General features: G+C 37.4%; 1 protein-coding gene across 7 annotated transcripts in view; it reads left to right on the top strand.

The window, feature by feature from the left end:
* LOC141446724 (uncharacterized) overlaps positions 1–19,517 on the top strand; it is a 317,788-nt gene that overhangs the window by 234,439 nt on the left and 63,832 nt on the right. For all 7 annotated transcript variants that reach the window (XM_074113434.1, XM_074113432.1, XM_074113433.1 and 4 more), the window contains one exon: positions 3,323–3,426. In XM_074113434.1, coding sequence (XP_073969535.1) covers positions 3,323–3,426 — 104 coding nt within the window. The remainder of the gene's footprint in view (positions 1–3,322; positions 3,427–19,517) is intronic.

The raw sequence follows: 19,517 nt of genomic DNA, 5'->3' as shown, positions 1-19,517 counted from the left end.
AAAGTTCTTAATTTTTATCTGATGTAGATCGCTTCCGGTAATAAACTTTAGGACACAATCAACCGGATCAATCATTTTCAACCGGAAATGCCACTTTATTAAATTGATTGATTGATTGATATTTTTCTTGAAAACTATCCTTCCATTTCTGCAGCCATTATTTTGAAACGTTTTCCCCACTCTTTTACACGAAAATTTTTTATTAAAGGGCCCACTTCAAGACGGAGGGAGGGCTTTGTAAATGTAGACTTTTCCCCTGGGGTACCGTTTCAGAGTCATTTATGGACATGTTAATTGTTAAATTGTTGGATTTTGTTACCTATTTACAAGCCCTTGTGCGCGGCCAGCTACAGTGGAGGCGGGGTGGATCAAAAAGTGAACTAAAATGAAATAAATAAATATTTATAATAATGGGATTAGAAATTAAATAATAAACATTTTGAGCGCCACGCTGTTTATTTTGTTACCGTAGCAACAGCGAACCTACGGATAAAATAATAGGCAAAAAAAGAATTAAATAGACCAAAATATGTATTAAACGTTAATTAGAATAATTCAGGTATTAATAGCAAATGTACTCTGGTCTATAAACAATAAAAGTAATCAAACACTGTAATAAAAAAAAATATGTAAATAGTCCAAACAATCTCTGGGTTAAATTACTTTCTCACCAAATAACCCTCTGGAAGGGAAAAAACAACACATACAAAAATGATAATAATATTCAAAAAGTCTATGTCTAATAACGTAAATTCCAAAATATATAAACACCAGATTTGAATAAGACCATACTTAAGGATGGCTTCTCTCTTCCGGCTCACAGCAGGAAGTGCCTTCCAGTTCTTCTACTTATTCCTAGGAAACAATCCCTTCACCTCTTGTCCAGGTAATAAAAGTACAGAATTACTTTCAAGTGCTTCCAATTTCTAGATCTGAAGATTGAAATAGTTTTCCGGATGTGCGCTCTAAGCTTGCTCCAAAACTACTGCCCTGCCTTCCCCTACCAGCGTCCTCTTATATCTGCTCCCACGGTCGATCTTGTTCTGTTTGTTGTGATTTCCAGTTTTTCTATTGTTTATTATGATTTCAAGATGTTCTATTGTTGAATTTTGACAGTTGAATAATTACTGGTGCTATTGGTTTTCTACTAACATATTAAAAAAACATTGATCTTTAATTGGGTGTACATTTGCTAATTAAATATTAAATATAGTAGTATGTATTCGGGCGTTCTGGTTCGTTTTTTTTTTTTTTTTTTTTTTTTTGAGCAAAGCGTATATGGGGAACAGGGCAAAAAAACCCAGAACTCGGCTCAAAAAAAGACCCAGAACGTATATGGGGAACAGGGCAAAAAAAAAACCCAGAACGCGGCTCACAAAAAACGACCCAGAACGCCCGAATACATACTACTAAATATTTAATAAATTACTGTAAAATTTTCCTACAAATCTAATGTAACCGATTTTTATCGGTAACAATTTAATATACAACCAAAATTCCAAAGTATGACTAATTGACAAAACTGGCTACCGGAAGTGGAACATTTTATCGATTAGATTTTCGAAGTTTCGATTTCGTCGAAGATTGTACCATTTACAGTACAATTACATGTACAGTACTGAAGACAACTACAGTTTATTACAAAATAAAAAATTAATCTTAATTTAATTAAGTTTCGTGTTGGTTTTTTTGACCCTGAACGACTTTTAATTTCCGGTTTAAATGAATGACTGAATGTAGCGAGATTAATACTCGTATTTAAAAATATCATTGGGTAAAAACTCAAGTTAAATAGGAAGTAGAGAAGACTGAATTTAAAAAAATAAATAAAGATGGCTGCTAACAAAGTAGTGAAATAAATCTAAGTTAACAATGAATCGCCTTGATTTATAAAAGTAAGCGCCCAAATAAGTTGGCCGCCCTGGATCTGTAAGTAGTTCATTAAGTCCGCATTTATATTCCCACTTGATTAAGCCAAGTCTCGCTAAATGAAGTATTTAGGAGCCTGGGAGAGAAAAAAAATGCGTAATGAATTACTGTCAAGTCTTAAGACAAAGAGCGGTCGATTTGCTGCGACGATAATCGGGCAGAGCTTTTTACCAGCATCACCTCGATGCAAGAAGGGTCGCTTCTTTTAAATGGCATTAAATGTAAAACATTTAAATTGTAAATTATTGCACTTTTGTATTGTGTTTTTTTACTTAATTTTGTCGTGTGTGTTCGTATTTCTCCATCCAAACTCAGTGACGAACAATTCGCTATTTAGCTTTTAGATGCAAACAGTGGATCGATCTCACTACAAAGTTCTGGCCGAAATCGATAAAGCGGACATTTTACTGAATCGATAATTCATTTTTAAGATTTTTTTTTTTTTTTTTTTTTTTGGCGAAATAGGCTTGTACTATAATATGCTTTCCTAAAACTTGGGAAATCTAGAAAATTGTTTTTTTTCATAACAGGAAAATTATCAAGAAAGTTACGTTCTTAAAAAACTGTGTAAAAGTTAAAACTTATTTTTGAAACCCTAATTCTTGGGATACAGCCTTGAAAGAGCTGTGGAATTTAAAGAGACTATGGTCTTAATTTTAAAAGGAGGGGGCACTTAGCTAGACAAAGACAATCTAAACCTATGAAGGGGCGTGGCTTTGTAAGTGGGAGATCCCCCCCAGTTCGAATCCCTTTTTATTTGTTACGAAAAAAAAAATTATTCATAGTACTCGATTCGATTCCCTGGCTTAGGCCTTGGATTTTATTTAATGGTTAATATGAGAAATTTATAGTAAAGTATGTTAGGCGGTTATAGACTAGACCCGCAATGCTAAGATGTATTGTTGGTTTAGTGGGTTCGATTCCCTATCTCCAAGTCTTGGATTTTATTTAATGGTTAATGTGAGAAATTTATAGTAAAGTATGTTAGGCGGTTATAGGCTAGACCCGCAATGCTAAGATGTATTGTGGGTTTAGTGGGTTCGATTCCCTATCTCCAAGTCTTGGATTTTATTTAATGGTTAATGCGAGAAATTTATAGTAAAGTATGTTAGGCGGTTAAGAGACTAGACCCGCAATGCTAAGATATATTGTTGGTTTAGTGGGTTCGATTCCCTATCTCTAAGCCTTGGATTTTATTTAATGGTTAATATGAGACATTTATAGTAAAGTATGTTTGCTATTCGCCTCCTTCCACGATACCTAAGTGATAGTTTGACGTTAAGCCCGGCCTGAAAAAATAGGCAATTACTTACTTACTATAACCTATGCATTTATTGTCCATTCAGTGTCATTAACTAAATTTCCATAATACTAATTTCACCCCCTTTTCCAGGTCCGCTGCATCCCAGTCCAGACTTTGCAAGACATCAAATTATCCGGCCAAGAGTCTACCATGCTCGGGAAAAACGGGAAATCAGTTCTTCTAGAAAAGAAAAGGTAAGCTTGTTGTTTTTCTTTGTGAAACCATTCCAGAATTTTAAAAATAACTGTGTAATTAAGAGAATAATTGTGTCCCTAAGTACGTAAATAGTTCTACCCCCCCTTTCCGGTAGGATTTTTTGTAATTACATTACCACTCTTACAGTAATTTTACTTTTATCCTAAAAGTTCCAAATTTACATGTACAGTGCACCGGTATCAATATTGCGTTCCATAAGCACCGTAACTGTAGAGATACAAAAGCTTAGCTTCACTTGTCCGATAATCTTCCCCCTTCTATTTGCGTCCATCAAGTCTTCACATGAATCTGACACGAACACTTACAAGAGTCTGATTCAACATTAGAAGTTTAGCTTTTTAGTGTATATTAAAATCGACTGAATCGCTTTTAAAGTTTTTATAGGTGACCGAATCACGAACATACTGACAAACTAAAAAAACTTCTACAAAAGCTTTCCTTCATATGAAGGAAAGGCATGAAAATTTACGTTAAAAAGGAAATATTAAGAAAATATTAAAGTAGCTGACAGTTATATTAAGGAGTGTTGCAAGAAAAAAAAAAAAAAGTTGATTTATGGTTGTGAAGCCAACTCACTAGAGTGCTCTGCTAACCTAAAGAACCTCCTACTTATTTATTGTTTTTTGCCTGCACCCCCCCCCGCCACTCCACCCAAAACTGACTACAAGAAACATGAGCGTATTATTAAACTATGAATGAATTATTCCCTTTTTAGTGCTTAAGATCCATAAGTCTACTCCAGCGAATGAACTAACGGCGAAGGTTACCAAGACAATGAATCCTTGCTGATGCTTTTACTTCCCACGGTTGCGTTTCTTTTTTGCTAGCGTTTAATATCTTGCTGTTCTTATGGAGCTTCTAGAGCGTTTAATGAAAACTTAATACCTGATCTTCCATTTTATAAAATGAGAAGTTATTAGTAGGGTGGTAAGCGTCTCAGTAGCCAAGCGGTTATAGGCTAGACCTGCAAAATGCTAAGATGAATTGTTGGTTAGTGGGTACAAATCCCGGTGTCTAGGTCTTGGATTTTATTTAATGTTTAATATGAGAAATTTACCGTAAAGTAAGTTAGGCGTTTAAGAGGCTAGACCCGCAAAGCTAAGATGTATTGTTGGTTTAGTGGGTTCGATTCCCTATCTCTAGGCCTTGGATTTTATTTATTGGTTAATATAAGGAATTTATAGTAAAGTATGTTAGGCGGTTATAGGCTAGACCCGCAATGCTAAGATGTATTGTTGGTTTAGTGGGTTCGATTCCCAGTATCAAATTAGCGGTACTAAAACTGAATCAGTTCAGTCATTGGACGAGACAGCATCAACATGGACACCGGAACCTGGGCTGTAGGAGAGGGGTTACATTAAAGCGTCCTTTGCCAAATGTCACGTCAGCTTCCCAAAAGTTTAAACTGAGAGTAGCCTAGATTTGCATAGTGAGTTGCAAGCTGTCCAATACTTAGACAAACCAGGTAAACTGTGACAACAATGGTACCCGAATTCAGGGTGACTAGTTCCGGTTGTTAGTTAAGGTGGTGCAGCCCTTTACGTGTTACTACTTCTTTACAAGTTGATTGAGCGACTCTCCCAGTGCTGGCAGTAAAACAGGAAACAAGGTTTACTTTCCTTGAACTTTCCACAGGGCATTTTCCATCACCCTAACACAACAACCCGCCCCCACCTACAACAGTTAGGCCGCGCTATAAATAAACAATGACTTGAGACGTTAACCAGCTGGGAGCTCCGACTCTAGACCAAACCCAGATGAAAAACTACATAAAGAAAGGAAAGGAACACAATGGGAATCAATCAGCTGTTGTAAATGTAAATGGGGCAACCGCAGGAGGCCCCCCCGGGGCTGCCCTAATTTATTTCCTCTTATCTTCTAGATCTCAACTTGCAACTCCATCTGTACGACGCGAGATCTACAAATTCACTACAAAATCATTCGTGCGCTGATATCTCTGACAAAATCGGCAAGAATATTCATGTTAATTTTTACAAATAGAGGAAAATCTATCCACCATCTTCTTCCGGAAAAGCCTTTAATAAAATTTTCCTGGCTAGATGTTTTCAAATAGTAGTCGTAGACCTACATACGTTTGTCAAGAAAATCTGGAGGGCAATTTTTCCCACAAGAAAAACTCTTAATTAATTATTATTTAATTTATTATTTTTCATTTTCCTCTTACAGTTTTAATAAAGGAAAATTCAGCGTTCATGTTGAAATTTCCATTTATGGGTTTTTCCATAAATGGGCTCTTTGACGATTTTCTTTAGTCTTGGCTTACAAGTTGCTCAAAAAGTAGTTCTGAAACTTTTATTTGAAACAATTTCCTTTTGGGAAGTTCGAATAAAGGCAGGAGGGTGGTTGCGCTTTTCCCGCAAGTATTTGGGAGAGTAGGGGAACTACGTCACCTAAGAAATATGAATCAGAATTATATATGCTGCAGCCAAGATCCTAGGATCAGAAGATGGACCAAATAATGTAATTGCCTATTTTTTCAGGCAGGCTTTACGTCCAACTACCAAATTAGGTTTCGTGGACGGAGGCGACTAGCAAACATACTTTATTGTAAATTTATCGTATTAAACATTAAATAAAATACAAGGCCTAGACCAGGGGGAATCGAACCCACTAAACCAACAATACATCTTAGCATTCCGGGTCTAACCTATAACCACCTAACATACTTTACAGTAAAGTTCTTATATTAACCACTAAATAAAATCCAAGACTTAGAGATAGGGAATCGAACCCACTAAACCAACAATAATCTCAGCATTGCGGGTCTAGTCTATAACTGCCTAACATACTTTACTATAAATTTCTCATATTAACCATTAAATAAAATCCAAGACTTAGAGATAGGGAATCGAACCCACTAAACCAACAATACATCTTAGCTTTGCGGGTCTAAAAGATGGACCAATTGGATCTAAATTCTTTATTGAAGAAAATTGGAATTGTTTTCCTGGAAATGCCATTTTCTCTGAATAGATTTTTCCCCAAAATTTTCAGCGAGTTAAAAATGGAAGTTAACAACAACAACATTTAAGATGTGATCTACATTATTAGTCCATTATTTTTAGTTTTAAACAAAAATTTAAGTACGTAAAAATTGAGCCGAGAGAATTAAGTCTTGTGAGTTTGCAGCCTGCCAAAAATTTAATTTGGATCGGAAGCGGAAATTTGGGGCTAAAAAAAAAAAAAAAGGTTGCACTTGCTGGCTGTTGTTGTTAAACAATCAGTGTATTCGCCGCCGAAGAGTAATCACCAGTAGGAGTAAATGATGTAAACCAAGTAGTTGTAGAGGCAGTGCTGTCATGGCAGCGATAAGTAGTGAAGTTACAGACAGGTGTACCAGTTGCAGGTTGATGGCTCGTGCTGCAGACGACAGATGCAGCTGGTACACCTGTCGGTCGGCCACCTGTACCCAGGCTCCTTCTCCATCAAGTACCATCAAGGTGCTGTGTTCCAAGTTCGGCTACTTCTTCCTCACTTAACACCCCGCAGGCTCCGATTTATTTTTTTGTTTAAATTAACTTAAATCCTATTTCTACAGGAAGTCTGTTTGTTCGTCTTGTGTCGTTTCCTGTATTTAAATAAGATCATCTGTGATTATAAATGAATATGAGGGCCGCTTTCGAAGTTTTAGGGGGTTTAAGGAGGGAGGTGGACCAATCAGGTGAGTCTAGTCACGTGACTTTCGCTCTTGCCGCAGTAATTTCAATTGTAAGTAACCAATGGACAGGAAGCGGACGTTTTAGTTTTCCCTCGTTTTATGATCTCAAAGATCGTAACACCTAAACTTGCTAGTTCCTCTTTTATAACCTCCCTGAAAGAGGACCTTCTTCCTCAAAGAAAACTCTTTCCCTTTAAGCAATTTCATCTTCCTTCACACAAGGTGATCCATTTAAAACGCGCACCAATTGCTGATAACTTCTTAGGAAAGCGGAATTTCGAAAAAACCCACGAATTAAACTATATGTTTTTTTTGGGGGGGGGTCTAGTTTTCAAATTTTCCGATGCTGTATCTTCATTTTTGGCGGAGTTACTGCCAAAAAAACTGATCAGGGCTTTATAAGTAAGACTAAATTTATCCTGATTCTCCCACGCTCAATTTCATTACACTAAATTCTTTAAAATCTTCAATTATTATTATTTTTGTTCTTTGCGTCACAAATAACTTTTTTTTTGCAATCAGAGAACCTCCCAAAACTGGTGTATTTCTGGAGGAAAATTAATACTGAAAACCGTTCTCGAATCAGATAAAATTGTAACTTTAATCTTAAATATCTCAACTAATATTAGGTATATCAAAACGGGATGAGTGTCATTTTTCACAGTTTTTTATGTAGTTTTCATAATCATAGTCAAAACCAGTGGTAATTATGAAACCCCAATCGGATTTTTAGCCCTAACTTCGACAAAAATAAAGATATAGTGTCGGGAGTGGAAAATTTGAAAACTAGACCAAAAAAAAAACATATAGTTTACTTAATGGGTTTTTTCGAAATTCCGCTTTCCTAAAAAGTGATTAGCGATTGGTGCGTTTTAAATGGATCACCCTGTATATGAAGGCTTTTTGCACACACGTTATATTTCATGATGTGAAAGAATCGTGAGAAGGAAGAACAGCAATACACCGGAAGTGCAGCTGTTGATGATGTCTCAAAGTTTCTAGGACGTTTATCTCACAAACTTTTTTTTTTTCTTCATTGACGTAATTGGAATGGTTATCCAACGGTCAATGATCGCCCCAAATTGTTGATAACGATCTACCCTGTGTGCCAAAATAGTACTTTAGAGGGCAGCTTAACTTCATCCCCACTACTTAAAAACAGTTTACTTAAAAAACTAAGCTTTCAGGTAAAATGTTTCAAACTAAAGCAATAGATCTATATGGCTGCGGTGTGTGAGAATTAATATTTAAAGAAACATGTTGGAACCTGAAAGAAAAATGGGTTCAGTGAAATACGGGCACTTCCGGTTTGCTGATTTTTTGTCTTAACTTATTTTATACATCGACAGACAGAGAAGACTTGACCAATTTGCCGAAACCACTTCCTTTTTTTTGGGGAGGGGGGTTCAATGAGTCAAATATGTACTTCCGGTTATGACTCTCTGTCTTGGCTCCCTTCAACCACAATATCTCTGCAAATTTTCTTTTATATTATTATTAGCGGAAATGAATGAAGATAGATTTTAATGCAAGTGAGTAGTATTACATACAGGTGGATATACATATATTCCCTGGGGAACATGACACCAATCTGCCTGTATATCTTAGGTTATAAATCGGTGGTTTTTCCCACCCACTAGCCGTTCTTAGAGCACCACTTCTTTCCCAGCTAGCCAACACAACGGTAGCCACTGGCTGGTAAAGGCTTGTTAACGGGGGACTGTGAAGGCCCTTCCTCTATTGACCACATTCCCTTTTTACCACCCTTCCAAATAATAGACCGCCCTTCCTGTCCATTGATGGCACCAGACAGCCTCAAATAGACAGCCATCTCATACTCTATCCAGGAGGACACAAACCTTTATTATGTACCTTTACCTATATACTGGTGAAGGTCCGCCTATTCTTTGTCCTCTTTGCCATGGTAATATCTCATTTCGGAGGAAAAACATTTTTTTATAAAACCAAAAGATTTTTTTTGTGGCATTGGCTTCCGCCATACAGCCAGCATCGTCTAGGAGGTGCTTATCACTAGAATATCACTCACTCTCCATCCTTACTTATAAATACGTTCCCTTCACACATTCATCCCTCTACTATATACAACTATTTACATACAAACTTACAACTAATGGATGGATCAGTACTCTATATTCCTGCCATCCTTATAGCTTAACCGAAATTAAAATCACCGTAATCCTTCTCTAATCATTTTCTTCCATTCATTCTAAACAGCTATAACTTTTAAATACATTCATATTTCATTGCTAGCTCTGCTACAGATTTAAGCACATGGATGTTGGTGGAAACCAAAAGATAATGTTCGTTAAAAAAGAATGTTTTGTCGATGTTTTCACAACGGAAGTGTTCGTTTTGGAGTCCCAAGTGGTTTTTTTTTTTACCGGATTGGTCTGTATATATTTATACTGCCTGCGGAAATGGAAAAATCGCTGGAAATCCCAATTTGGAACCTGGAGTGCCTCCATCAAACCCGGAAATACCACTTTACCCCATGATCCAACGATTTACTTTGATAGCCAACGTATGTTTCTGTTTAAGTCCACGTTTCCGCGTACTACAGTTACGGAGATTGCACTCCAATGATCACTCCTTCAATACTACTCTATACGGATCTTAAGATATCTTTCGTGAAGAAGCAGTTAGCCAAGGCAAAATACCCCCCCCCAAAAAAAAAGGCCAATAAAATACGTCTACCGGAAGTATTACTTTACTGAATATAGATTCTTCCGTATTTTGTGAGTAAAGTGAAGTAAGTAAAGTAATCGCCTATTTTTTCAGGCGGGGCTTAACATCCAACTACCAATTAGGTATCGTGGACGGAGGCGATTAGCAAACATACTTTACTGTAAATTTCTCATATTAAACATTAAATAAAATCCAAGACTTAGAGATAGGGAATCGAACCCACTAAACCAACAATACATCTTAGCTTTGCGGGTCTAGCCTATAACCGCCTAACATACTTTACTATAAATTTCTCATATTAAACATTAAATAAAATCCAATACTTAGAGATAGGGAATCGAACCCACTAAACCAACAATACATCTTAGCATTGCGGGTCTAGCCTATAACCGCCTAACATACTTTCCTATAAATTTCTCAAATTAACCATTAAATAAAATCCAAGGCCTAAGACAGTCGAACCCAGTACCACAATGCAATTATTAGCTTTGCAGGTCACGCCTCTTAACCCGCTCGGCTACCGTGGCGCCTCCGTATTTTGTGAGATTTCCTCGTTGACAGCTCTCACAATTTTATCTAAAACACCAAAATCTACAACATGGACCGGAAACATTTTGCCAGGAAGTACGATTAAGGGTTCTTTTTTAGAAGGAGGTTAGATTTGTTCTAAAGAGTTACAGGAATTCCTTTTATTTGGAACGTTTGGGATTCGAAGAATTCGTAGTAAAAGAACGACGTATGAGTGCCCCTTTTGATTAACTGAAATCATAATTGAATGAATTCTTAATCATGCAAAGCATTCTGGTTTCTTGATAGTGCGCGTATTGTTGCAATAGCATCCGTAACAGCAGCAGCCTATCCGTAACAAACAAACTTGAAAACAAAAACAAAGCAAAACCTTGATGCAAAGCCCCCGCATATTAGTTAACAACAAAATTTTTGTGGTGGCCCGATTCGCCTCCAATATTTACCTATAATATTGTTTATACGTATGTACGTACATACGTCCGACAAACGGAACTACCACTAGTGTTACCAACTGCTAACATTGTTTTACTTCGTAGAACAGCCCAATAGAGTGCAGAGTAAATGTTTGTCCAGTTCGGCCTTTATTAAGCAATTAACCAACATTTCAACCCCACCCCATCCCTCACCCTTCTTATTGTGCGGACAAGATTAAACATCCTTCCACAGTAGTTATTAATTAATTTTCTGTCTTCGTGTTAGTGATCAAATAAAGATGTTTTTATCTGCTACTAAATGATTTCTAGATTAAAACCAAACATATTCTTTGTCAGGTCCTTTGAGTCAGAAAAATTGGTTTTTAGATAAAAATGGAACAAACTATCTGAAAAGGAAAAGGGTATTGGCTGGATTCAAACGCAGAGATCCAGGGTTCGAATCCAGCCACTGGCTCTAGGAGCTCCTATCAGAAAATTCTGCCCAGTGATGGAGACGTAACGAGAGCACACTGTTCAGAGGCCGGCAGTGCACTGGTAAAAGCTCTGAGGGTTGCCAATGACCACAGATGATAACGCTCCTTAGATTTGCTGTCTAAAGTCTAAAGTTTGGTATTCCTGTTGGTAGATTCCTCCTCGCTTTCGAAAAGCCAATCTTTTCCCAATGAAATCTGCCTACCCTTAAAATTCAAACTTAAAGACCAGGATAATGAAAGCACACTGTTCACAGGCCTGGCAGTGCATTAGTAAAAGCTCTGAGGGCCGGCAATGACCACAGATGTTAACGCTCCTTAGATTTGCTGTCTAAAGTCTAAAGTTTGGTCTTCCTGTGGTAGATTCATCCTCGCTTTCGAACCCCCAATCTTTTCCCAATGAAATCTGCCAACTCTTAAAATTCAAACTTAGAGTTTAGCATCTTTTTCAACAAAAAAAAAAAAGACGAAAAAATTTTTAGAAGCATTTGGATTAAGTGCAGTTTTTAGGCTTAATAGGTAACCTAAACTCTAAAATCAGGTTTTACCATTCAGCTTCATGCAGCAACATGTCTGTGCCGGTTCGATTTGCGTCATAATCAGTGCTTAGAATTGCTGTAATATTCTTGGAAATCTTCACATTTATACATAATTAGATAACACGGCCTGGGAACTAAGGCTACATTCAAGAAAGTCCAATAAGAGATAAAGGATTAATCAAATTAAGTAAGAACTTCTTAGAAATTCACAACCAACTGCACATTTAAGCTTTAAAGTCAATTAAGTAAGAGGTCTGCGGAAGCTGGGCTGCAGTTTCAACACCAACTTAACCGCGCCTGAAGATGCCACTAAAGTGGATTATCCTTGTGATCTACTGTAATCCGGAACGCGCTCTACGCCCTTTCCCTTTTGCCAAACACAACAACTACAACAACAACAACAACAATAATAATAATAGTTTAAGAGTCATAATGAAGATAATCTAATCGAGTAGCGCCGGTAAACTTTATCGCGAGTATATTCTATATAATGGCTAAGTGATTATTAGAGCAGCAGGGGTAATAATAGTTACAGTCTATAACTTGGGCTTCTATTTCATATTTTGCAACAAAGTGCGGTATTCACACTCCCATATATAAGGGAGATAATCACTTCAGGGAAAGGGTCACCCCCTCCCTAACCTCTCCCACAAAGGGCGCTTAATTATTTATAAACAAAATTTATAAACTCTATCCATGCAATAGTTTAAAAGATAATTGCAGTTAAACTTTTACGATATTAGTTAGTATAAAATTTCTTAATTGAATACTCGTTCTTCCGGTGAAAATGGCTCCTTTCATAACTACGCATAACTTCCGGTCGTGAGTGAAACCTCAGTAGAAACTATTTTTCTTGTTTCCTGTTTGAAGAAAAACCTACCCAATGTTTTATAAATACTGACTATTCCAAATATAGAGTTGTACGCTAACATTTCGCCCTAGACCTTTTCTAGCTAAGTGTTTAATCTAGAGATTTGTGAACGTAGATGAAATGAATATTTTGTAAATTAAATTAACAGAACCTAGACTTAACTCAGACCCATTTGTCTAGATTAGACACAATGGCCGAGTTAAGGGCCCGAGTTAGTATTCGCAAATTAGAAGCAATAGTTCCAGCAGGTAATATAGCTATCTCTATTCCTGTTGTAGGGTTTATCCTAAATGAGAATATATTCAATTTAAATATTCTAATTTTGGGAATATTCCCATTCTGAATACAAAACGTTTGTCTGTTAGTTCAGTGTGCCGTTCTGTTCATTGGATAATCCATTACTGTATTTAAATCTCAACCTTTTTGGCCTTTATAAAGGGGTAAAAACATACGTCGGTCTGTCAGCATTATTTACGATTGGATGCTGCGTTTATCTCGTGGAAACGCTCACTCGACTTTCATTCATGAGTGGCACTGAAAAGCCAACATCCGATCGTTCTAAACCATTAAATAAAATCCAAGGCCTAGAGATACGGAATCGAACCCACTAAACCAACAATACATCTTAGCATTGCGGGTCTAGCCTATAACCGCCTGACATACTTTACTGTAAATTTCTCTCATTAACCATTAAATAAAATCCAAGACTTAGCGATAGGGAATCGAACCCACTAAACCAACAATACATCTTAGCATTGCGGGTCTAGCCTATAACCGCCAAACATACTTTACTATAAATTTCTCATATTAACCATTAAATAAAATCCAAGGCCTAGAGATACGGAATCGAACCCACTAAACCAACAATACATCTTAGCATTGCGGGTCTAATCTCTTAACCGCTCGGCTACCGTGGCGCCTACAAGCTCCTTAGTATGTAAGTGACAGATAGGACTGTACACGTTAAACTGAAAGTGTCACTTTGGAGAGGAAAACTGTTTTCTCTTCTCCAGAACTGCCCTTAATCGAATTTTCCAGGGGAAAATTGTATTCGACTAGAAGGAGTATTGGGTGCTTGTGATGTTAAGGGGAGAAAAAATCGCAAAAGGGTTTTTTTTACTCTTGAATTTCCACACGCTAAAGGAAACTCCATTCAGTCAGTTATTAGTGATGAGGAATTTTTGACCGTGGGCGGTACTGGGTGCTCCAGTTTGAACTTCCTTAATTACGTCTTCTACTTGGTGATGAGATCGGGTCTAAAGGTCGACTTGGAATTTCCACAGGAAGTAACCGTTTTGATGTCCTCTGAGTCCAGAAACTGAGTGACCGCAGAAAGCGGAAACCTTACGATTAGTTTGGGTCCTGCCTGGGGACTTGGCAGCAACCCAGCGATCTAAATCACTTTTCCGAAAGTACCATTCAAATAAGCGGATTTTTGTTTTTTTACTCTTATCGGCTATTTCTTCTTGTACTTCTTTTGTATCGCAAGAATTTGGTCATTTCTCATGTCCAAACGCTTGGCATAATTGTGATGATTTGATTGGGTCTTCATCTTGGAGGAGGAACTGTGAGCGTGGCACTTTGATGGCTTCAAGTTCCTTTCGTTTCCACCACAACACACTTGGAGAAGTTTGTCAATATCTTTTGGACCAAGGAAGTATCCACTTCCGGGGATAGGCTTTATTATGTAGACATTAAGTCCGTCCCCACACAAGTAGCGGCCCCTCTAAAACTATAGAAGTCAAGTTGAAGTGGCAGAACTTTGGCAAGACCCAAAAGACTATATATCCTGTATTAAACTAGTATAGTATTAACTTATTGAGTTTCCATGGTAATCTGTAAATACTTTATAAACTTGATCGGACTTAACTACTTAGATAGAGACTTAGTTGCTTACTTAGGCTTCGATAATTTATTTATACTCAACTCTTCATTATAACAATTGCAATCGATCATATTAATTTGGGATGGGCCACGTCAAAACTTTACCTTCTGCTAGTAAGCGCGCTCCCCCTGTTAAAACTGCTCTAACTTTTGTGATAAATTAAAACTTGGGAGTTTTTGACTGAATTCTAGTTGGCTTTTTTCCTTTCCTTTGGAAATTTTAATTATCAACCGGATTTTCACAAATTTTGAGAGTTTTATATGATATGTGTTTGGTTGTGAGGAAGTCAGGGTTGCCAATTGTCAAGTATTTTTGTAGTAAGTTGGCCGTATATGTTGTTTATAAATTGTTGGTGTCAGTATTGAAATTTAGACTGTTTTCTGTCTTTGATATGTATATCATTTCTTTATCACACACAGACCGATCACACTCAGTTCAGGAGCAGACAAGACAGAAGACACACCAACCCCTTTAATGGTGTAAAAAAAAAAAGTAAAGTAAAGCATATTTTTTCAGGCGGGGCTTAACGTCCAACTACCAATTAGGTGTCGTGGACGGAGGCGACTAGCAAACATACTTTACTGTAAATTATTATATTAACCATTAAATAAAATCCAAGACTTAGAGATAGGAAATCGAACCCACTAAACCAACAATACATCTTAGTATAGCGGGTCTAGCCTATAACCGCCTAACATACTTTACTATAAATTTCTCATATTAACCATTAAATAAAATCCAAGACCAACAGATAGGGAATCGAACCCACTAAACCAACAATACATCTTAGCATTGCGGGTCTAGCCTATAACCGCCTAACATACTTTACTATAAATTTCTCATATTAATCATTAAATAAAATCCAAGACTTTGAGATAGGGAATGGAACCCACTAAACCAACAATACATCTTAGCTTTGCGGGTCTAGCCTATAACCGCCTAACATCTTTACTATAAATTTCTCATATTAAACATTAAATAAAATCCATGATTTAGAGACCAAAAATAATGAACAGTAAATATTGTTTTTTTTGGTTTTGGTATCCAAAATAAAACTAAATCAAGTTTCTTTTTCGATTCAATTTTGTTAACACCTGGGGCGGTTTTGAATTTCCCTAATTGCATTGCGTCATCTTCCGCTTGGGGGGGTTTTCTTTGCGAGAAAACTTGCGTTGTGGTTAGTTTACAGTTCCACTCAGGTCTGAAGAAGTGGCCATTCCGATTTTTTCCTATTAAAGTTATGTACCAAGAGCTTGTTAAACCAAAGTCCTGATTGATCACCAGCTTTTGAAAGAGAGCTTGCCAACTGTGCTTACTTTGAGCGTAAGGTCGTTTTCATTGATCATGTTGTGAAGGGCTTTAGCTTCTAAGTTACTGCTAAAGGTTCCATTTCTTTTATTAATAGAATCAAGTTCTTTTTAATAAAAGAAAAAAGGGTTCATTGCCTCAAAATGAAGTAAATAAAACAAACTAGCGCCGTTATTAAACTGTGGGAAATTGTATTTATATTACTTCCGTTCTCTCTGTCCAGTGTACATGTGTACGCGCGTGTTGTTGAATTGAAATTGAAACGGTCGGTTGAGTTTTTCCCAGCTGTGGGGTGGCGGCACTGACAAAATGTCAAGTTCATTGCTAATCGTTGGCTACCATCGTGTGAAGCACCATTATCGTGCGACTTACATACGTATCTCTTCAGTTCATCATTGTTCTTCGCAAAGTTCAAGGAAGGTGATTGTCTACATTAGTTGATGACGTCATCTAGGTTAATATCCTTTTCTATAGAGTGTATATCGTGCTTGAGACCGCTACAAATACGTAGTTCCACAACGCAGCTGAGCGCCACCAGTTTGGACCCCTCGAGGTGTTAAAGGGTGAAGGGTCAAAGGTGAAGGTCTCTCTCTCTCTCTCCTCTCAAGCCCACGGATAAAGGGCTTGCCCTAAGGAGACCTACTCATCTAACTTTACATGAACTTTTTTTGGGAAGGATTCAAGAGGAACATGAGCCCGAAACTGGGAGCACTGATTAGTCCCTAGATTATCGCGCCAGACTTAATTAGTGCGTGCACCTAGCTCCCTGGTGCCTTAGTCCTAGTTAGCCCTTATTTTTTTTGGTCTACTAAGTCCATCTAGCCTAGCTCTGTCCAGCGGTCAGTGACTTCAGCGGCAATTGTAAACGCACTTCCTGTGTCCAGAATCCAGGTCACATTTACCTGTACTCCCACTAGCGTGCCACATTTCTTGGTATGTTCCTGGAGGTAGTTCTTATTGTTCAGTGGTGTACAAGCAAAATAACCTAACACCTGTTTTGTGAAAAACGACCGTCCGAGGTTTCATTTTTAAGCGCTTTAAACCAAACGAGTGCCGTGGCCCTGGAGGTATAATACCTAACACGGAAGTGGACAGGTACGAGGAAGTGTTACGTTGGGGGTCTCACATTGTCGATATCAAGCTTAAACTTTCAAGTTGTGTGTGTGTAAATCTGTCTGTGTTTATAATAAAATCTGAACAAACAGACAAAATCGCGACCAGTTCAAACATTTTGCATACACGATGAAGCAGGCTTCCCTGAGAGTCCCTGCAGAACAGCGGCATTAGCACTCGAATGGTTGCCTTGCCTTTATTGACGATGTCCTTTATGTGGGGGGTAAAGGTCAGGCCACGATCCAGTAATACCCCAAGATACCTGATAGTAGCAGCCCACGGCACACAATCCGTCCCCCGAAGTGGACATGTCGATACAAGATCGACCTGCGCTTAGTGCAAAAGGATAGCCTCTGTTTTTAAGACATCGATTATTGATTGATTGTGAGAACGAGTATTTGGAATGGTACGCACATCAGGATGTTGTTGTAGATTCCCTTGTTGCCAAGTAGTGTCCCTTTGTTTAAGGTATGTTGAAGCTGCTTGGGCTGCCCTACTAAGGTAGCTAAGGGAGCTTTTCAATTTTTTAATTGGTTACTAATACTAAGTCACTGCGTATGGAGGCTGCCATCACACTATAATCTTACTCGCTGCGTAATCCAAAAGTCCTGGACGTATTTAAGCACACCTCGCTGTGTCATTTCCTGTATTTCCGTTTCAATCTTCACAATCTTATTTCTTTAAAAAAAGCGCAAGAATAATGACAGATACAAGAGCTATGTCCAAACCACAATTGTGTGCGTGATGAGGTGTCTACAGTACTCCTGGAGAGCTAAATGAAGGTGAAATTCTGATCAGGTTTGTGATCAGGAGGAGATGCCTGCCTGGTGTGTTGTCCTGTGGAGCCTGCAAGGTCCAGCTGCTGCTGGTGTACCCGCCTTGCCCGGAGGGGGACGTGCCCAGCAACATCAAATAGTTCCTGACAGGACCAGTATCCTGTCCCAGTGTCATCCCCACACAGCAGCACTCCTACACCCTTGGAATAAATTCTCCTCTTAACAGCTCAATACATTCAACAGCAGGCTGGCCCCTCTGTTGCTCCACATACTCCTTTTAATCCTTTAATGAAAAGTCTCCCTCACCAACCCTTAATTCACCGCAAGGTTTCATTTCTGAAAGGAAGTGACGTCTATCAAGGTTTTGAACGTCCCCGGAAAGATATACCATAAATCGTACTCATTATTTCCCAATTTGTTGCCTTAAAACTGCTAACCAAAATCATTGTTGTTGTTTCCACAGTGCTAGGTAATATCGTTGATTTTGGCTACATGTTGCTGGGCAGAATGAGTAGACATGGCATTTTTATCTTAAACCCTAGTTACTTTCAAAAGCCGGTCATCAATCAGGACATTGAATAAGTCTTAAATGGTTTTGGGCAGCTTTTAGTTCATCAAAGTGAACTTACAATAAGCAAAGGGCTTAACAATTTAACTTTTTTCAAATTACAACGTTAATTTGAATTTTACAAAAACATAACCTAAAAGTTAGTGCTTAGTATTAAGATCAAGTTGTCATGAAACATATTAACAATATTCTATTAACTACCAATTTTCATAGACTCAGAGAATTGTAGTAAGAAAGAGTATCGTAATCATGTTGATTTCCGGTTTTAAGTTTTCCATGTAAATATCTGTTTTGTTTTTTTTAAGGAACTTTGAATAAAAAAATAATAATAATAATAATAGGCTAAAAACACGCAGAAATTTGATTGGTTTTAAAACTCAGTCTACCGGAAGTATCACGTCACTGAGAACAGTTTTTCCATTTTTTTTTTTTAAAAACGTTTTCTCGTAAACGTTTCCTACGTGTTTTTCTACTTACGTAGGACTTAAGACCTTTACTTGAAAGATTTTTTCCAGAAAAATTTGGGAGAATAGTTTTTGAGTATTAAGTCGTGTGAGTAGTCCACCAATAGATTTTTCCAGTTAATGAATTTAAGATAAATATAAAATTCTACTTCAGCTGTAATTTGACGTCAAATCGCTTTGGTAATTTTAAATAGATTTAATTTAGATTTTTTGTTTACCTAAATTTAAGCTAAAATGTATAAATAAATAATTTAATACAAAAAACAAAAAGGTACGGATTAAAGAAGCGCGTGTATTAGTGTGAAACGTAGCGTAGGATTTTTATTTGATTCACAGCGCAAAGGGTTTATATTATTGTGTAGAGGAGAGCGCCCGTTGTATGTAATCCTACATGCTGGTGGGGCGGACATGTTTCAGCCTGTTGCCCCCACCTTTTTTTTTTTAAATGTATTACCGTTTGGATACTTAGTCCACCGCTTCAAGCTCCACTACATTAAATCTACCTTTTCATTTTTATTTTTTTTTATTTTATCGTAACTCTGTTTTCCACTCGTGGATTTGGCTTTGCCCTTCATCTGGCACCATTTTCATTTGCGAATATATATATATATATTTTTAAAAAATGGCTTTTCCTCCGATTGAAACTTCTGTGGTAGGGCTAAAAAGCAAAAATAATTCACCAATAGTTTTTGAATTCTTCTTTTTCACCAAAAAGTACGTGTTCTTAC

Source organism: Rhodnius prolixus, unplaced genomic scaffold (genome assembly GCF_049639745.1).
Source record: "Rhodnius prolixus isolate KJV_2025 unplaced genomic scaffold, Rpr scaffold_7, whole genome shotgun sequence".
Taxonomy (NCBI): Eukaryota; Metazoa; Arthropoda; class Insecta; order Hemiptera; family Reduviidae; genus Rhodnius; species Rhodnius prolixus.
Note: the sequence above shows the minus strand (reverse complement) of the source record. Positions and strands in the feature narration are given on the sequence as shown.